Source organism: Labeo rohita, chromosome 4 (genome assembly GCF_022985175.1).
Source record: "Labeo rohita strain BAU-BD-2019 chromosome 4, IGBB_LRoh.1.0, whole genome shotgun sequence".
In the NCBI taxonomy this organism is placed as follows: Eukaryota; Metazoa; Chordata; class Actinopteri; order Cypriniformes; family Cyprinidae; genus Labeo; species Labeo rohita.
In genome coordinates, this window is record NC_066872.1 from 43,165,794 (window position 1) to 43,184,742 (window position 18,949).

Consider the following 18,949-nt stretch of genomic DNA (forward strand, 5'->3'; position numbering starts at 1 on the left):
CGCTCGTGTAGGGGGCGTAAGCAGACTCCAGGTTCAGCGTCACACCTGAATGAATGAATCGTCGACAACAACACCTGATGTCAACATGACAGACCGCGTTTTGATGGTTTTACAGTCATAAAACTACATGACAGCTCAGTGACACACTCATCGTGCACATATTCCAGCCTGTCAGCGAAACCAACCGACAAACGTTGTGATAAACTGCAGGAATCGACAATGACACGCCGCTCACTGTAAGTAACTGTACGCTTAAAGTGCCTTCCTGTTGTCACTATCCCACATCATGTAGCAGTCCTCGTTTGTATTTAAGTCGTTTATTAAGTTTGTATTAATGTGTTATTTTTCTGACGTCAAATGTAGGCTTTTGTGTTTGCTGGAGTGTTTAGATGATGCTGCTCTTTCTGGCAGATAATCAATCTTATCTTGTATGTTGGTCTATCAAAGTTTTGTTTACACTTTGCTCTCTTGCTGAACTCTCTTGTCAGGCCTTTAGAGGAGCAAATAAGTTTCTTTACCTTTATAAGGTGAATCTAAGGAGACTGTTCCTCTAAACTCTAGTTTTTTGTCTGCTGATGTTTTAGTGTCAGGTAATGGTCTAATGGATTTGGGTTTGTTAATAGAGTAAGATCTAAGATGGTGTTCATGGAAGTTGTTGTTCCTGCTGTTTCATTATGAGCTCAATGTTACTGTCAATATGATCCCTAGGGGTTTAGTGCAGTTAAACACATTTTCTAATGCTAGTAAATAAATAAATATTATGTATTCAGTGTAACAGGTATGTTTATGAAAAAAATTTAAAGAACATATTTATTCTGACCTGTACTTATTTAAAATAAACATATAAATAAAATAAAATTTATAATAATAAATTATATATATTTATTTATATATATTTATATATATAATTTATAATAATAATAATTATTGTTATTATAATTATTATATATATATATATATATATATAATATGTGTGTGTGTGTGTGTATATATATATATATATATATATATATATATATATATATATATATATAGGCATTCTAAACTTTATTATTTTTAAATGATTAAAAACAACTTGCTGACAAATGGGTAAAACCTAATGGTAACCTAGAGGTAAAGATTTAAAATTACAATTAATTATTATTTTGAGGCTGCGATGTGATCCTAGTCTTGTAATGTCATCTAATGATTCTTGCTCTAAATCATATAAAAAAAAAAAATAGGCATTTTTTTGCTCAGAAAAAAATTTAATAAAAACAGGGCACATTCTAATGTGTGAGTAAAAATTAAAAATTAAAGGTGTATTAAACTTTTCTTGTTTTGATGCTTAAAAACCCTTCATTATCTTTAATCCTGTTCCCTACAGAAAAAGAAACGGAGTGTTATACCCTGCCAAAAGAAGCATGTAGAAATACATTCGCCATAATGACGGACAACTGCTATTGCGCAGGTAATGTTTACTGTGTTTTGTCTATTGTATTCCCTTTGCTACTGATGGAAAAACCACAAAATAATTATTCTGTAATTTCCATCATTTACATACCCCAGTGTACAGCACAAATGCAAATAGTAGTTGTGTTACTGGCCACTGTTTTAATCTACTTCTGTCAAATGCAAAACATTTCTAAGGACGTTTTGGATTTTTTCCTTAAAAATGTCTTCATTTAGATGTTTTTGGCTTATGTTTACTTATATTGATGTCATGCAGTGTTGTCAACATTAATGCACACTTTGGTCAGAGAGGAATAGATGTGATTTAAAATATTTTACTACAGTTATAGTTATTGAGATTAATTTTATGTCAGTGTTGTGTTTACGTAAAAGTTAGGTTTAAGTTTAATTGTAATTTTAATATTTAATTGTAATATTGTAATATAAGGATGCCTGTAAACCACTGTATATTGTTATTTTTAATTTATTTTTATTAAAATGTTATTTTTAGAAGAAATAATAAAAACTTTTCATTTAGTGTTAATTTTCATTTGATTAAGATTAGATTAATTAAATGTTATGTTCATATATATATATACATATAATTGTTTTTATGAATACCATTGATTTGGGCATGCTCACTGATTAACAAAATGTAATTAAAGAAAAATAAAAAAGGAAAAAAAAGGCTAAATAGAAAAAAAAAAAACTAAATTAGAGAAAAAAAACATATTTGATATGGTCTTAAAAAATTCTTATTAAACTCCTTGTTCAATTACTAAGGAATGCTTTTTGATTACTAAAATTGAATTTACCCATTAAGAGACAGAATCCAAAACAAATAAATAAATACGTTTTTTGCTTCTGTTCCATGTTCAGTGGCCTGCAGCACATTAATGTGATTTGTCGCATCATCACAAAAAAAAAACTGTAATGATCAAGCCAAAATGATCTGCCTTTCTTTTTTTTTTTTTACATTGTAGTTGTATGAACATATACACCCATTAAGATGTTTCTATGAACTGAAATGATTTTACACTTCCTGTGTGATCAAACTTCTCACTTAAAATATATATTTATTTAATTTAAATAATTCATTTATTTAAAAAAAAAAAAAAAGTGATTTATTCAGTGCGCACTGCACTGAATAAATCACTTTTTTTTTTTTTTTTTTTTTTTTTAAATAAATGAATTATTTAAATTAAATAAATATATATTTTAAGTATATATATATGTCAGTTAACATTTATTAAGTGTTATGCACTTTTAAATTCTAATTTTAATGATTCTTTTGTAATTTTGTTATAATTTTTTTTTTTTTAATGGCTGCACTTGCATTTTCTTTAAATAATAGAAACGAACAGTTGTTTGTGTGAGGAGCTGGTGGTCCAGTGGTCAGAGTGCATGGCATGAGTGCTAAACCTGACGCTGGGGACCAGGGTTCGGTTCTCTGTCCTGCTGTGGAAGGAAATGCAAAGGGGTTTTTTTTGGAAAAAAAAAAAAAAAAAAAAAAAAGGTTAATTTTTTTTCCCCTTCCTGTTCCGCACCACACCCTTGCCACGCCCTGCATTTGGTGTTCTGCCCTCGCCACCACGCCCGGAATTTGGTGTTCCACCCTCGCCACCTAGCCGTCACGCCCTGCGTTTGGTGTTCCGCCCTCACCGCCATGCCCGGCATTTGATGTTCCGCCCTCGCCACTTAGCCATCACGCCCTTTGTTTGGTGCCACGCCCTGCATTTGGTGTTCCGCCCTTGTCACCTAGCCACTACACCCTTTGTTTGGTGCTTTGCCTTTGCCGCCATGCTCTTCGCTTTGTGTACCGCCCTTGTCATCTTGCTGCCACGCCCTTCATTTGACACACCCTTTGTTTGGTGTACCGCCCCAGATACTTTGCTGTCCCACCGAAGTGGGATTTGAACCCATGCCTCCACCGTAACTCTGTCCGCAACCAACGTGTGCCTAGCCACTGGCGCCATCGTGGCTTACACACTAAGCGCTGCCGTTTGGCACCCTTTATTGGATTTAATGACAACAGTATAACAAAAGTAGCAGTGAGGTTTGAACTCGGGTCTCCAAGATGATGACATAGTGTTTTATCCATTGAGCCACTGAATCCTAGTGGTTGCTTGGCGTTTTGGACGTGTTTTATGGATTTTTTTAAGTTGTATTGGAAAAAATAAAAAACCTTGTTTTTGAGGGATTTGAGCACAGGTTGTTATTGCAATTGAGATTGTAGTTCATGCAAGTTAACCACTGTCCCATTGTGGTTTTCATATTTGGGTCTGGTGTTAGGAACACCTTGTTAGATATTCAACTGAATGGTTGTTAAAGTGGGATTTGAACTCCGGTCTGCAGGATAAAAGTGCAATTCTTTATCAACTGAGCAACTGAGCAACTGAGTCTATGGGTTGGGATTTATGATAGACTGAGTTTCATTGAGGGCTTTGTTTTCTATAAAGAAAAATATTAGTGTAGGCAGGATTTGAAACAGGAACTCTGTATGTGCTAGGCAAGTAATTAACCACTGAACCATTAGAGTTGTAGTGTTTGGTTTGGTGAATTTCACTAGATTTTCAGACACAGGAAAAAAAAAAATTATTAGAAAGACAATTTAACACAAGCTGTAGCGGGATTTGAACTCAGGACTCCAGGATTAAAACAGGAAGCTTTAACACTTGAGCCACTGAGTCTGATAAGGCTGTGGTTGTTTTGGATGTGTTTTTCTTGAAGGCTTTGTATTATAATTTGGAAAATAGTTTGAAATTGATGGATTTGAATCAAAAACTCCACATGTGATAGCCAACTGATTAGCCACTGAGCCACAGAATTTGTGGCATTTGAGTTGGTTTAGCTTAGTTTATCCACAACATTAAAAAAAAAATAGAAAAGCATAATTTAATATAAGCAAGAGCTGGATTTGAACTCATGACTCCAGGGTTAAAACTCAAAGATTTATCACTTGAGCCACTGAGTCTGAATGGGGTAGCAAAGTTTTGGAATTTGTCTTGAGAGTTTTATGTTATAAGATGGAAAACGTTAGTGGGATTTAAACCAAGAACTCCAAATATGATAGGCCACTGCACCACAGAATTTGTAATGTTCAAATCAGTGCAGATTGACTGATTTTCAGTTAAGCTACTGAATCACTTAAAAAAAACTAACAACAGTGGGATTTGAACTCAGGACTCCAGAATTAAGACACAACACTTTATCACTTGAGCCACTGAGTCAGACAGATTGGTGGGTGTTTTGGATGGGTTGTACATGAGAGGTTTGTTATATGATGAACGTGTTAGACTAGAACCAACAGCTTAACATTTGATAGGCAAACAATTAGCCACTGAGCTACAGAGTTTGTGACATTTGAGTCAGTGTGGATGGACTGATTTTCAATTTAGCTACAGAATTACTAAAGAAAAAACAGGCAGGAGTGGGAATTGAACTCAGGACTCCAAGATTAAAGAATAATGTTTTATCACTTGAGCCACTGAGTGAGCTATGTTGATGAACATTTTGGATGGGTTTTTCTTAAGAGGTTTATATTATATGATGGACAACTTTTTGAAATTGATGGATTGGAACCAACAACTTAATATTTGATAGACAAATGATTAGCCACTGAGACACAGATTATGTGACGTTTGAGTTGGTTCAGACTGACTGATTTTCATTTTAGTTACCGAATTACTTTAAAAAAAAAAGAAAACATAAGCTACAGCAGGATTTGAACTCAAGACTCCAAGATTAAAATGCAGTGCTTCATCGCTTGAGCCACTGAATCTGACACAACGATGGATGTTTTGGTTGAGTTTTTCTTCAGAGCTTTGTGTTGTATGATGAAAAACTTAACGAACATGGGATTTGAACCAAGAACTCCAAGTACAATAGGCAAGAAATTATTCACTGAATCACAGAATTTGTTATTTATTTTGGTGCAGATGGACTGATGTTAATTTTAGCTACATCACTACTTAAAAAAAAATAGTATTTTTAGTGGACATGGTTTTTACTAAGTTTTGTTTTATATGCATCAATAGAATTTAAACAAAAAACTGCAATATTTTATTTTTTGAATCACTGAGCTATGCATGGTAAATTCAAGCTTAGAATTTTTTTTGCATATCCAAATTAAAAAATAGCAAAATTTTTACCAAGACTTTATAAAAGGTAAAAAGAAAAACTGAGCGACAACATTTTCATACTTTAAGTTTTCATACGCTTGTTTTATATGCTTTGAAATCACCCAATTATCTTCCACACTTTGTCATTGTTAATTTACATCACAAACGTTGTTATTGCATCTGTGAAGAAACAATTAATTACTAAAAAAAAAAAAAACTATTATATCATAATATTACAATATTATACATACATATATATATATACTTCACTTTATTATTACATGCATGAAATGTTTTGGTCTATATAAGCTGTTGTGCAAACAATCACACAGATGGTAAGAACTTTATCAAACTTTATCAAATTGATAATACATACAAGTTGTATACATTTACTTGTAAATAACATAATTTGTTAAGTCAAATGAAGTTTATAGTTAATATATATGAATTGTCTAACAAAACAATTCAGAACACCAGCCTGCAAGTTTCTAGCAATTATGAAGACTTTGATTAGCTGCTTCAGCTGTTTTTAATCAGGGTTAGAGCTAAACTCAGGAAAGTGGCTCACCAGGAGGAAATGGATTAGATACTTTTTTTGGGAAGTGTCGCCCTCATGTGGAGAATCTTATAAGAGGCCTTAAGTATTACTCTGACTAAAATCTTTAAATTTATATTAATCATTTGTAGTTTGAAAACTACAACTGAGCGCCCTCTTGTGGTGAATAAAAAGTTGAATTACACTGACTAAAATAATAAAAAAAACGTAAACTGAGCGCCCTCTTGTGGTGAATTGACAGGTTGAATTACACTGACTAAAATCTTAAAAAAAACACAACACCTAAACTGAGGGCCCTCTTGTGGTGAGTTGAAAAATTGAATTACACTGACTAAAATAAATAAAAAAACGTAAACTGAGCGCCCTCTTGTGGTGAATTGACAAGTTGAATTGTGCTGACTAAAATCTTTTACAAAAGCTTAAACTGAGCGCCCTCTTGTGGTGACTTGACAGGTGGAATTACACTGACTAAAATCTTAAAAAAAAACACCTAAACTGAGCGCCCTCTTGTGGTGAATTGACAGTTGAATTACACTGACTAAAATCTTAAAAAAACACTTAAACTGAGCGCCCTCGTGTGGTAAATTGGCAAGTTGAATTATGCTTATTAAAATCTTAAAAAAAACTTAAGCTGAGCGCCCTCTTGTGATGAATTTGCAATATGACAATTTTATTGAAACACCACTGCACATTTAAAGCATTTATACAAATAAATCAATCACAGCTATTTCAAAGAATATTTTTTCTACAAGGGAAAGATTAAAACAGAATCTGTAGAGCCACACAATTTACAATAGCCTGAATGACAAAGAAATACATTCTTTATTAACTACTAATTGCAATATTTAAACCACAGCTTGAACAGACATGGAGCTCATGTTTTCATGATCTTGAAAACAAATTTACAAATTTAAACAACATTTCAAAACAACATTATCACAATAAAGTGTGCTCCAACATACATGCCCTGTAACATTTCAGACACAATACACAATGATGGTGACACTCAAAAATGCACAGTTAAAGTAACATGACGTGGCATGACACACAAGTCAAAGAAACAACAAACACAAACTTCATTCACAATCCTGGAAAATAAAATCACCACAGTGATTCTGTCGTGGCTTGATGGTAACCTTCATTCTCATGTCAAACACATGATGGCGCTGTTTCCCATGACATGAGTTACAAAATACCACCTGGTGGCAACAAATGAGGTTTGCAATTGTGGTATAGCCAAATATATATTTTAATTTGTATTAATTAGTGAAGAGGAAATCTACTTCTTCATTCATCTTTTATGAGATATTAGCATGTACATAATAATAGACACCTAATTAAGGATACATATGGGCAAAGTTAGACAACAATTTAAGATCACCAAGCATGTGTAAACTAATTAATATTCATGAGCACATCAATTTTATAGATTTTTTTCTGCCGAACGCAAAACAGATTCTGCATTGGAAAAAGCCTGATGTTTTGAAATTATTAACAGATGTAAATGGATTTGGTTACAAAACATAATTCAAAGACTGAACATGAGCAACATTTACCTGCACATTAAGCACATAGCAACATACATACAAAACATGAACAGTTTATGTTTTCTGTCTAGGTCTAAGAAAGCAAAATAAACACCATATGTGTTTGTGAGCTGCTACATGTGAGGGAACTCGAACCCTTTTGCCTAGTCATATCAAAGTGACCTGCATTCTCAAAGTGTCGAGAGAAAGCGGGTCAGCACTAAATATATCCAGCAGGACCTGCGAAAACAAACTCAGTCTGTGTTTTGCAACGCTGCGAGGTGCATGACATTACTTCAGATATTCCATCAAAAACTCTCATTACAGAAACTGGAAATTCATGTCAGTTTTTTAATTCATCTGCACGACTCAAGTTTTCATCGAGATTAACGTTTTGTTCATGCGTGCATCTTTTTGAAGGCCGAAACACAATGGACTACATGGAACAAATGGATGAAGATCAGCTCATTGAGTATGTTATTCAAATGAGCCTCCACGATACTTGCAGTCTCTCTGTTTTGAAAGAACCACTAAGGTATGTGCAATATTATGCTTATTTTAAACAAAGGAAGCCTATGTTTTAATCTCACACATATGTCATTCTCTCATGCAGCACTTTAGAAACAGCCAGTGATGAAAACCTCAAGATTTTAACTGCTATAGATCAAGGTACTTCATACATGTGCCTAAATATCAGTGCTCTGTTTTGCTTTCCTAATGGCTTGATATTCCGCATATGCGTGTGTAATATTATCCAGGTGATGTGTTTGCACTGAGGCAGTTGCACAAGTACAGTGATGCCTATAAGGAAAAAGACAGCAGAGGTTGGCTTCCGATGCACAGAGCGTCAGTCCAGCCGGATATCCATGTGTTGGATAGCGTCCTCCTGGGTGAGCAGACACAACATGCCTATGTTAAAGTGCAAATGATTGAGTGACAGTTAATAAGATATTTTTTCTTGGACAGGATCCTATGAGCTGAGCATGGAGGAGATGACGACGGATGGAGACACCGCTTTGACTCTGGCTTGTCAAGCAGGACATTTGGAGAATGTGAAGGTTCTTCTCCAACATGGAGCATCTCCACACAACATGAACAGCAGGAATGAGACTCCACTTCTCTTGGGTATTAGAACAAAACAACACAAAATAGCCATTAAATGAGTCTTGTCTTTTGCTGGAGCTCTCAGTAAGCTATTAAAACATCATCAATAAAGACAAAAGTTACTTAAAATGAATTTAATAATTTGCCCCAAAAAAATAAAAAAATAATAATAATTGTATGTATGTAAACATTTTATTAATGCCAAATATTTTATGTACTTATTAGTAATAATAATAATAATAATAATAATAATAATTATTATTATTATTATTATTATCATCAAGTAAATACAATATTTGGCATTAATAAAAGGTTTACACACATACACACATAAACCATTTCTTTTTTGGGACCGTATGTTTTGTTTTGTTTTTCAAATTAATATATATTTTTAAAACCATTAATATTTTTTTGGTAGTGCAATATTTTCATTTTTCGTCCAATTTAATGTGATTTTAATAAATGTTATATAGTGATGATATTTATCTTGTACAGCTACAGTGTTTTTCATTTAAATATAAATGGTCCTAAAATAATATTAAATATAATTTTATTATATATATATTTTTAAATACTTTTAAAAAAAAAATTTGGGATCATAATTTTTGGTTTTGTTGTTTTCATATTATTACATTTTTGGTAGTGGCAATATTTTCATGACAAACACTTTTTTCTCCTAATTTAATGTGATTTAATAAATGTTTTGTAGTGATGAACATCTTTTACAAACAATTTTTGTTATTTATATTTATTCAAGTCATATTTTTAGAATTAAAATCTTATTGAAATTATATTGAAATCAGCATTAGCTCAGCACAAAATACTGTACAAATAATGTACTTTACAATTTAAATAATTTCTTTTTTGCTCCATGTAACAGTTGGTGACTGAGAATAGAGACAAACATGGTCCTAAAATAATATTAAATATCATTTTATACTTTTGGGTGAAATATAACCCAGATTTTTGACAGATTATGTTAAATTCACCCTCTCATATGAAATAACATCTCATCTTGTACATGCCAATTTAAGCACAACTTTATAAAAACAGCATTAAATCACATTACACTAATCTCACAGGCTTGTGTAAGAAAGTGCATCATGGTTTTGCACAAGCATATGAAAATGTGGCATAACTTTACACTATTTCTGGTTTTGCATTAGTTCTTATGCTATGCTTCAGGATCATATTCCCATGTTTCCCTTTGCAGCCGTGAGGGCAAACTCCTATGATATGGTTCATGCTCTGATAATGGGAGGCGCCTTCGTGGAGCAGGTGTGTTTGAAGAAGTGGACAGCCACCCATGAGGCCGCTAAGGTGGGTTGTGTGGACATCATGATGTTGCTGCTGAGACACGGTGGAAAGGCAATGGGACGGGACGGGCACGGGGTCACACCGCTGGGGATCGCCGCAGAGTACGGCCATCCGGAAATACTGGCAATCCTTATTGAACATGGTAAGTCAGTATGCAAAGTTGACCAAGAATCAACTCTTGATCTGTCCTAGAAAATAGTAAATTCAATTGATTAATATTAAATATAACCTACTGGTGATAAACAAATACTATAAATTATATTTATTTATTGCTGTGCAAACTTACAATTACTTCATAAGCTGTCATGCATAAAAATCAGTACATTTTGATTTTTAAATCAACCCAAATGAACTATTGTTGGCTTAATATTTCCACTGAACACACAAAAAAAAAGAAGATATTTTGAAGAATGTTGGTAAACAAACAGTTGCTGGTAGCCATTGACTTCCATAGTGCAAACCTATGTTTGCAGGTTGATTGACTGTCTTGTTTTCACCTCTAGGGGGCGACGTGACCGCACAAGCTACAAATGGAGACAGTGTGTTATATGACGCTGCAGGCTGTGGGAATCTGGACTGCATTGATTTACTTTTACAACATGGTGCCAGTCCTAATGTAGCCAGTCTTTGCTCTCAACTTCCGATTCACCGCGCAGCCTATGAGGGGCACTACCTGTGAGAGCGCTAAATCAATCTCACCACACCATCTAACATCTCAGCCATAATAAATACACTGTGTCTCTCTTTAAACTGACAGGGCTTTGAAGACGTTCATTCCCATCACCACTAAGAGGGCCATCCGTCTGTCTGGGATGAGTCCGGTTCATTCTGCGGTGGACGGCGGCCACGCTGACTGTCTCGAGCTGCTCCTCGAGAAAGGCTTTGATGTCAACCCAATCCTGGGCTGCCATATTTCTGAAAACTACGGTGACATGAGAAAGACCCCGCTGTACTTCGCCATCTGCAATGGAGACGTGACCTGCGCCGAGATGCTTCTGAAAGCAGGTGCGAAGCCCGACCTGGACCCGCTGCGCTGCCTCCTGGTGGCGGTCAGAGCTGGGAAGTACGAGCTGGTGCGGCTGCTTCTCGCCTATGGGGCGGACGTCAACTGCATCTTCTCCGTCGTCAGTGACACCGTATTTCCTACAGCACTGCAATACTGCCTCAAAGATGAAATGATGCTACGCCTGCTCCTTAATAATGGTTACCGTGCAGAAAGCTGCTTTGAGTGTTACCATGACAGAAGTGTAACAACATACATTTGGGCAGAGGCTCCTAGCCAGTCGTACCAAACCAAGAGCACTACGAATAAAATAACCGTAAGCATCATGTTCGGGGGCTAGAAAACAATGGGGTGAATTCACTAACAGCATACACAAAAACATGCATTATATTCACTAACCACCTGAAAATACAACAAACAGTGCAATGAGAGGTTTTACAGAAAAGTCAGATGAGCAGAAATCTGAACAAAGTGACTCTAAAGCATCGTGTTTGAAGTCTAGAAAACAACGGAGTGGAGTTGCACCATATTTGCATGTGCAAAAACATGCATCATATTTACTAACCACCTGTAAGTACAACAAACACTGCATTTAGAGTTTTTGTAGTGAAGTCAAATCAAGAGCAATTTGAACAACAACCAAAAAGCATCTTATTTGGGGTGCAGAAAATGGGTGAATTCTCTAACAGGTGCAACACTTTTGCATGAGCAAAAACATGCATCATATTTACTAACCACCTGAAAATGCAACAAACAATGCAATGAGTGGTTTTATAGAGAAATCAAATCAACTGAAATCTGAATAAAGTGACTAAAACATGTTTGAAGTCTAGAAAACAATGGGTTGAACTTGCACCACTTATTCACTATCACTAACCACCTGAAAATGCAGCAAACATTGCAATGAGAGGCTTGATAGTGAAGTCAAATCAAGAGCAATCTGAATAAAGTGACTCTAAAGCATCAAGTTTAGGGTCTGGAAAACAATGGGGTGGAGTTGCGTCACTTTTGCATGGGCAAAAACATGCATCATATTCACCTGTAAATACAACAAACAGTGCATTTAGAGGTTTTATAGTAAGGTCAAATCAAGAGCAATCAGAACAAAGTGACTCTAAAGCATCATGTTTGGGGTCTAGAAAACAATGTGGTGGATTTGGTTTACTTTTGCATGCACAAAACATGCATCACTAACAATACATAACGATTATAATGAAGCCAAATCAAGAGCAATCTGAACAAAGAAGCATCATGTTTGGGGTCTAGAAAACAATGGGGTGGAGTTGCACCAGTTTTGCATGCGCAAAAATATGCATCTTACTACCCACCATCTGAAATTTATTCCGATCACTTCAACAATCTTGGTGAATTCTTAGTGAATGTCTATACCATGTGGCCTAATTATGCACCATGTTCTGTTTTTAAGTTTTGCGAGTTTATTAGTGTGGCATGGATGGCGGACTTAGCGGGGGGAGTGGTGCAGACACTCCTAGATTACGTGAATCACGTGCACATCTGCTCTAAACTGCAACGCATTCTGGAAAAACAAAAGGATTGGCCCGATATCTGTGACATCCTAAGTAAGACACTTCTGTTTATCATTCATATCATTCCAAACCTGTATGAAACATAAAAAATAACCATTTCTGTATGTCTGTTTGTTATTAGGAAGCCCTCGTCCTTTGAAACACCAGGCCAGGTTGGTTATCAGGAGACATATGACACTGAGCCGACTGAATGACCCGGAGTTCATGAGCACTGTTCCTTTCCCACCGGCACTGAAGAACTTCCTGGTTTACAAAGAATATGATGTTTATGGTCGAATGGATGAACAGTAGATCTACATGTATTTTATTCCAATTTATTTATATGAGTGAAACTATTTGTAATTTTGTGATAATGTAAAGATGTTTGTTTATAAACAGTATTACCACGATAATATATTTTTCATATGTTAATGCTTCACAAAACACATTAACAGCAAGTCCAGGTCACATTTCACCTTAAAACTAAAAGAAAAAGAATTAAAAGGAATAATAATAACTGTGTTATGCATATGCACCTTTTCCGATTTTAAAGTGAAATTTGACCTGGACATGATCCTGACAGGTTTCCTAAAATGTACTCTAAATAGTCTGTAGTGTGTAAATATATATATGCTACATAAATACATAATTTACTCTGGAAACAGTTTGACTGGCATTGTATTTTTAATGCTAAAAGACTGTATTACTTTTTAAACCATACCAATTTGACAAATTTCAAACTTCACCAGCATTAATCCTGACCCCAATCCCAAACACTGAGGATTTTGCAGAAGCTGTTGTTGCTAGAGACACTTGTTATCAGAGCAATAACATTCCTGCACTGTCAACGCCAGTCGGCGGCTCCGGAGACAGAGCGGACATTGTGTTCCTGTCATAAACACAGATCCTAGCCTTACGTGGTTGTTTGGATCCTATGGGCCAACAAACAGCTTATCTGCACATTCACACTAAGTCCAAATCTGATCATTACACACAGGCCTGAAGTGACAGCTTATGGACTTCAAAATCCATTCATATCTACACCATATTAACCTTTAGCCTCTCTTAGGATTCACTACATTTTAGGCAAGCTGTGGATTTGACAGTATGACGTATGCTTTGATGAATACAATAATGAAGCAAATTTTAATCCTGATGATGACATCAAAAGCGAACAAAACCAGTAAAAGGCTAAAAGTGAAGAGGATTTTTTAAATCCGCACAATGGTTCATGCCAGGCTGATAACAGTTCTTGGGATAATCTGCCCTCACTATTAGCCTGTGACGTGTTACTTCAGCTCTATGTGGTATTTTTGGCACATATGAAAAAACTAAAAGCACCTAAGAGTGTTCTGGGTTGTCCAACTCTAAACATACAAAATTAATTGAGGATTCCGTTAACGTCAACGACACTAAATTGTATCTTTAATGTTACAATTTAGCCAATTGAGCTGTTACATGCAGCGATACAGACAGCTGGTTGTGATTTCATTAAACACAGCAAAATGACACCAGTAAACACACAAACAGCCATTTAGAACAGGCTTTCCTCACTGAAGTACTTTAAAATGTAAGCATTTACCACCTTGATTTCAAAAACGACTTGCTATTATAAGGACATTACTGTTTCTCTCTAAGCTATCTCCTCAGAGTCTATCTGCTTATTTTGGACATGAACAATGCAGTCAGCATTCACTGACAGACCTCGCGGTGGCCATGTTGTGAGCTCACATGCTTTTTGCAGCTCTGTCTGATTGACTCCTGCCTCCCAAAAAAGCAACAGCATCATGGGCTGGGGCTTTGTACCACGTCTCTCTGATCCAGCTCTTAAGACCCCTCCAGCTGCCCACCACAGTAGATGAGCATTCACTCTCGCTTACACCACTTGAAAGATCCCAGGCGCCTGGGATAGCACCAATACTGAGACAAAACCAAGACTTTAAGACTCTTGAGAAAACTACCGAGAGGCCATGAGTACATTCGGCTATCGGCGGGAACTAAGTAAGTATGAGGATTTGGATGAAGATGAGCTGTTGGCTTCGCTGACTGCCGAGGAGCTTCAGGAGCTCGAGAAGGAGTTGGCTGATATTGACCCAGATGACAATCTTCCCATCGGACTGCGACAGAGAGACCAGACAGAAAAGACTCCCACTGGAACGTTCAGCAGGGAAGCTCTGATGAAATACTGGGAAAATGAGACTCGAAAACTGTTGGAGGAGGAGAGGATCGGATCGACAAGTCCTGGACAGGTCAGTGATCAATAACTTCAAACGTTAACTTGTCAGTAGGGTAGTACCCTATAAAGGGTACATATTACTGCCTTAGAAGAGAAATATGTACCTATATAGTAGTCATATATACTCTTATGGTAGTAGTATGAACACTTTAGGGATAAATAAGGTAGTCCGTTTGAGGGTGCTGCCCTAGTATTAAGCTATGAGTGTATGGTTTAAGCTCAAGAAGTTTTTGACGATTTCAGTTGGAGAATAGTTACCATTTGGTAAACTTTAGCAAAAAAGATAAACGGTTTACATACTTTCATATTCTGATTAAAGGAATGTTTCGAAATGTGGAGGGACAGCATAGGTCTTTCAAAAAGCAATGAGAATTGCACCAAAGTTGTTTTAACAATGATTTTATCCATTCCAGAAAGATGAAGACAGCAGGGAAGCAGAGGAATGCATGACTGAGAGCGACACTGAAGAATCTGGGGATGAGAAAGACAAGGCTGAAGAACAAGAGAAAGACACCCAAAAATATCAGGAAGTTGAGGAAGACCAAGAAGAGGAAAGTGAACCAGAGGAGCCGGTAACAGAAGAAGAGGAAGAGGCGGAAGAAGACGATGAAGAGGAAGAAGAGGAAGAGGAAGAAACTGAAGAAGAGAACAGTCCTAAAATGGCACTGGCACATGATTGTACCACTCACCCTCAGAAGTGTTGGTCTTCCAACGGTCAGCCCAATCAGAGACAGGCAGAGCCTGTAAAACGATACACTCCACTGATGAGTGAACCAAAAGTCCAAGTTCAGGAGCCCAGTCGCATGTCAGGAAACCCCACCGTGGTGGACGAGGTTTTTGAAAAGATCCTCAACAATGACCCAGATACCACTGAAGTCAACCTCAACAACATTGAAAATATCTCCCAAGACACTCTTATCCGATTTGCAGAAGCATTACGTTCTAACACAAACGTACGTTTCTTTAGCCTTGCCAACACGCATGCAGATGACCAGGTGGCTTTTGCCATTGCCAAGATGCTCAGAGAAAACAGCAACATCACAAATCTTAACATTGAGTCCAACTTCATCACAGGGAAGGGTATCCTGGCACTGGTGCAAGCCCTCGCCCGAAACAGCGCTCTAACGGAAATGCGATTTCACAACCAGCGACACATTTGTGGAGGTCAGGTGGAAATGGAGATTGTAAAGTTACTGAGGGAGAATACCACGCTGTTAAAGTTGGGTTACCAGTTTGACCTTCCAGGCCCTCGTATAAGCATGACGACCATTCTTACCCGCAATCAAGACCTTCAGAGACAAAAGAGAATGCAGGAGCTGCGCCAACAGCAAGGAGGTGCAGCGACGCCAACAAACCCAAGAACAGTCGCTCTTCAGAAGAGCACGACCAGCTCTTCTCCTTACGGCTCTCCTCGGAGTTCACCATGGTCATCTCCAAAGCTACCACGCATTGACATGGCGAAAAAGAACGCTCCCCCTGCTCCTCTACTTCCCCCACCACCACCACCTCCTCCACCACCACCACCACCTCCACCTCCACCACCCAAAGCCTTCGTCCCAGAGAAGAAGGCGGCTCCATCCAGAATGATCGCCGAAGTCATCAAACAACAAGAAGGGACTTCCAAGAAACAGCAGCATGGTCCCACCAAATCTAAGTCCAAAAAAGGCAAAAAAGGGGCTCCAAAGCAAACAGAGACTGACAGCATATTAAAGGAACTGAAGAATGCTTTAAAACCCATCAATGACAGAGAGAACTCCAGACCATCCACACCTCAACGTTGCGCTCACGATGAACTCATGGCCGCCATCAGAGGCAGTAGCATCAAAAGCCTCAAAAGGGTGAGTACCATAAAGATCAGGCTTCTCCAACCCTGCTAGTGTCTCTTCAGTTCCAGCCCTGCTCCAACACACCTGCCTGTAATTATCCTTGATTCACTGGTTCAGGTGTGCTTGATTGGGCTTGGAGCTGAAATCTGCAGGACAGTAGCTCTCCAGGAGCACTGTTGGGAACCCCTGATAAAGACCAACAGGCTCAATTCCAAAACCTAGCCAGCTTTGTAGTTGTCCACCATCTTTTTAGTCACCTTCCTACCTGAAATGGAACCTCAAATGACTAATTTGTAAAACTCCATACAGGCAGCAACCTTGTACGTCACAAATAGAACCTACACCAGGGGTGTCCATTCCTGCTCTTGGAGGGCCATCATCTTGAAGAGTTTAGCTCCAGCCGGCTTCAACACACTTTCTAGAGCAGGGCTGCCCAAACTCGGTTCTGAAGGGCCGGTGTCCTGCAGAGTTTAGCTCCAACCTCAATTAGACACATCTGAACCAGCTAATCAAGCTCTTAATAGGCATACTAGAAACTTCCCGGCTGGTTTGTTAAGGCAAGTTGAAGCTAAACTCTGCAGGACAACGACATACCTGGACCAAATTTGGGCTGAAGTTAAACTATGCAGCACAGTAGCCCTCAGGACAACCCTGACATAAGCAGTCATGAGCATTAGCATGTTGCTAAGCTGAATTTATTTTTAAACACGCTTTTCAGTATTGACAGAACAGTATTTATGGCTTTATGAGGGGTCAGTTGTGGCCTAATGGTTAGAGCAGGGGTGCCCAAACTCGGTCCTGGAGGGCCAGTGTCCTGCAGAGTTTAGCTCCAACTTGCCTCAACACACCTCCCAGGAAGTTTCTAGTATGCCAGCTTGATTAGCTGGTTCAGGTGTGTTTAATTGGGATTGGAGCTAAACTCTGCAGGACACTGGCTCTCCAGGACCAAGTTTGGGCACCCCTGGGTTAGAGAGTCATACTTGTAACCTAAAGGTCGCAGGTTCAAATCTCTGTACCGGCAGGGATTGTAGGTGGGGGGAGTGATTGACCAGCATTCTCTTCCACCCCCAATTCCACAACTGAGGTGAGACCCTTGAGCAAGGCACAGAACCCCCAACTGCTCCCCGGGCACTGCAGCAACAGCTGCCCACTGCTCCGGATGTGTGTGCACATTCTGAGTATGCTGCACCATACTTGGCCACATATCACTCACTAAATTGCATTCTTGATTCTTCTTCTTGCAAAAAATGTAGCCTGTGCTGTCTAGGTATTGGAACAGAGCATCTATCAATGTTTTAACGTGAACAAGATGAGATTAAAAAGTGAAAGCAAAACTATTTGGTATTTTGTAAAAAGCATCTTGGCCTTAGTTATGCAATAGGTCTGTCCTCCTTTCAAGCACAAATAACTCTCATTGTTGCCACACCTGCTTGTAACAGGCGACGTGTCACAATCCGACCTATAGTAGAAACATTCCTAAATACTGTGGTCACCATGATAGAAGAATAGACGTGGGGAAACGAACAAAATTATTCCCGAAAACAAATCAGAGTGTTCTGTGTATTGCAGCAGTGGAAAATTCTGCATTACCCTCAGACGAGGCATCCTGACCCCACAAATTCCTCACACTTAACGTTGCTATAAATAGAGACCATTTTGCACGTCTCGATAAGGCAGATGCCTTCTAGTGCTGTGGAAAATTGAAAGCAGTTTGAGTAAACAGGACTTTCATATAGGTAAACAAAGCAAAATAATGCTTGTCTCGATTTTACTTGTGTCATGGTAATCAAATTCATAAGTTGCACAATGAATAAATTTGATTAGACAAGGGGGAAAAAAATGGGGGATCTGACCTTATAATTCTTCGCAGGTGGAGGTTCCCAAGTATCTTCGGTAACCAGGCTGTAAGACAGAACAGGAAACCAATCTCCGGAGCATCATCTGCAATATAAGATGTGTAAACAGAGATGCTGTGTGCTTTTTTCAGACACTTGGAACATTTCTGGTTAATGCAGGTGTTTGGCGAGTTTGCATTAAATGTTTCAAGATTTCAAATTCTGTAAATGTGCACTTGATCACAACAGGGTTTTCTGTATTGGAACTGACCTGGACATTTGCACTGTATTCATTTTTTTATTAATAGTGATAGTTTCTGCTGTTGTTGTGATTATACCTTCATGTTTTAAAATGAAAAATCAACTTTGCTAATGATTTTTAACACCATTTCATGTTTGTATAAATGTAAATATTTGACGATTTAAAATGATTAAATTTAATAATCAAGTAAAATAATGAGAGCACCA

The 18,949-nt window shown here is 37.5% G+C and overlaps 2 protein-coding genes across 2 annotated transcripts; both read left to right on the top strand.

Annotated features, from left to right (window-relative positions):
- Positions 1-63: 63 nt before the first annotated feature.
- On the top strand, positions 64-13,311 carry asb15b (ankyrin repeat and SOCS box containing 15b). Its single transcript, XM_051108221.1, has 11 exons — positions 64-236; positions 1,367-1,450; positions 8,055-8,169; positions 8,248-8,303; positions 8,393-8,524; positions 8,601-8,759; positions 9,952-10,197; positions 10,559-10,730; positions 10,813-11,374; positions 12,485-12,638; positions 12,727-13,311. The coding sequence occupies exons 2-11, from the start codon at positions 1,426-1,428 to the stop codon at positions 12,894-12,896; spliced, it is 1,791 nt and encodes a 596-aa protein (XP_050964178.1). The 5' UTR covers positions 64-236; positions 1,367-1,425; the 3' UTR covers positions 12,897-13,311.
- Positions 13,312-14,155: 844 nt separating this feature from the next.
- lmod2b (leiomodin 2 (cardiac) b) lies at positions 14,156-18,932 on the top strand. The gene is made up of 3 exons (XM_051108222.1): positions 14,156-14,833; positions 15,234-16,658; positions 18,517-18,932. The coding sequence occupies exons 1-3, from the start codon at positions 14,555-14,557 to the stop codon at positions 18,541-18,543; spliced, it is 1,731 nt and encodes a 576-aa protein (XP_050964179.1). The 5' UTR covers positions 14,156-14,554; the 3' UTR covers positions 18,544-18,932.
- Positions 18,933-18,949: the final 17 nt, after the last annotated feature.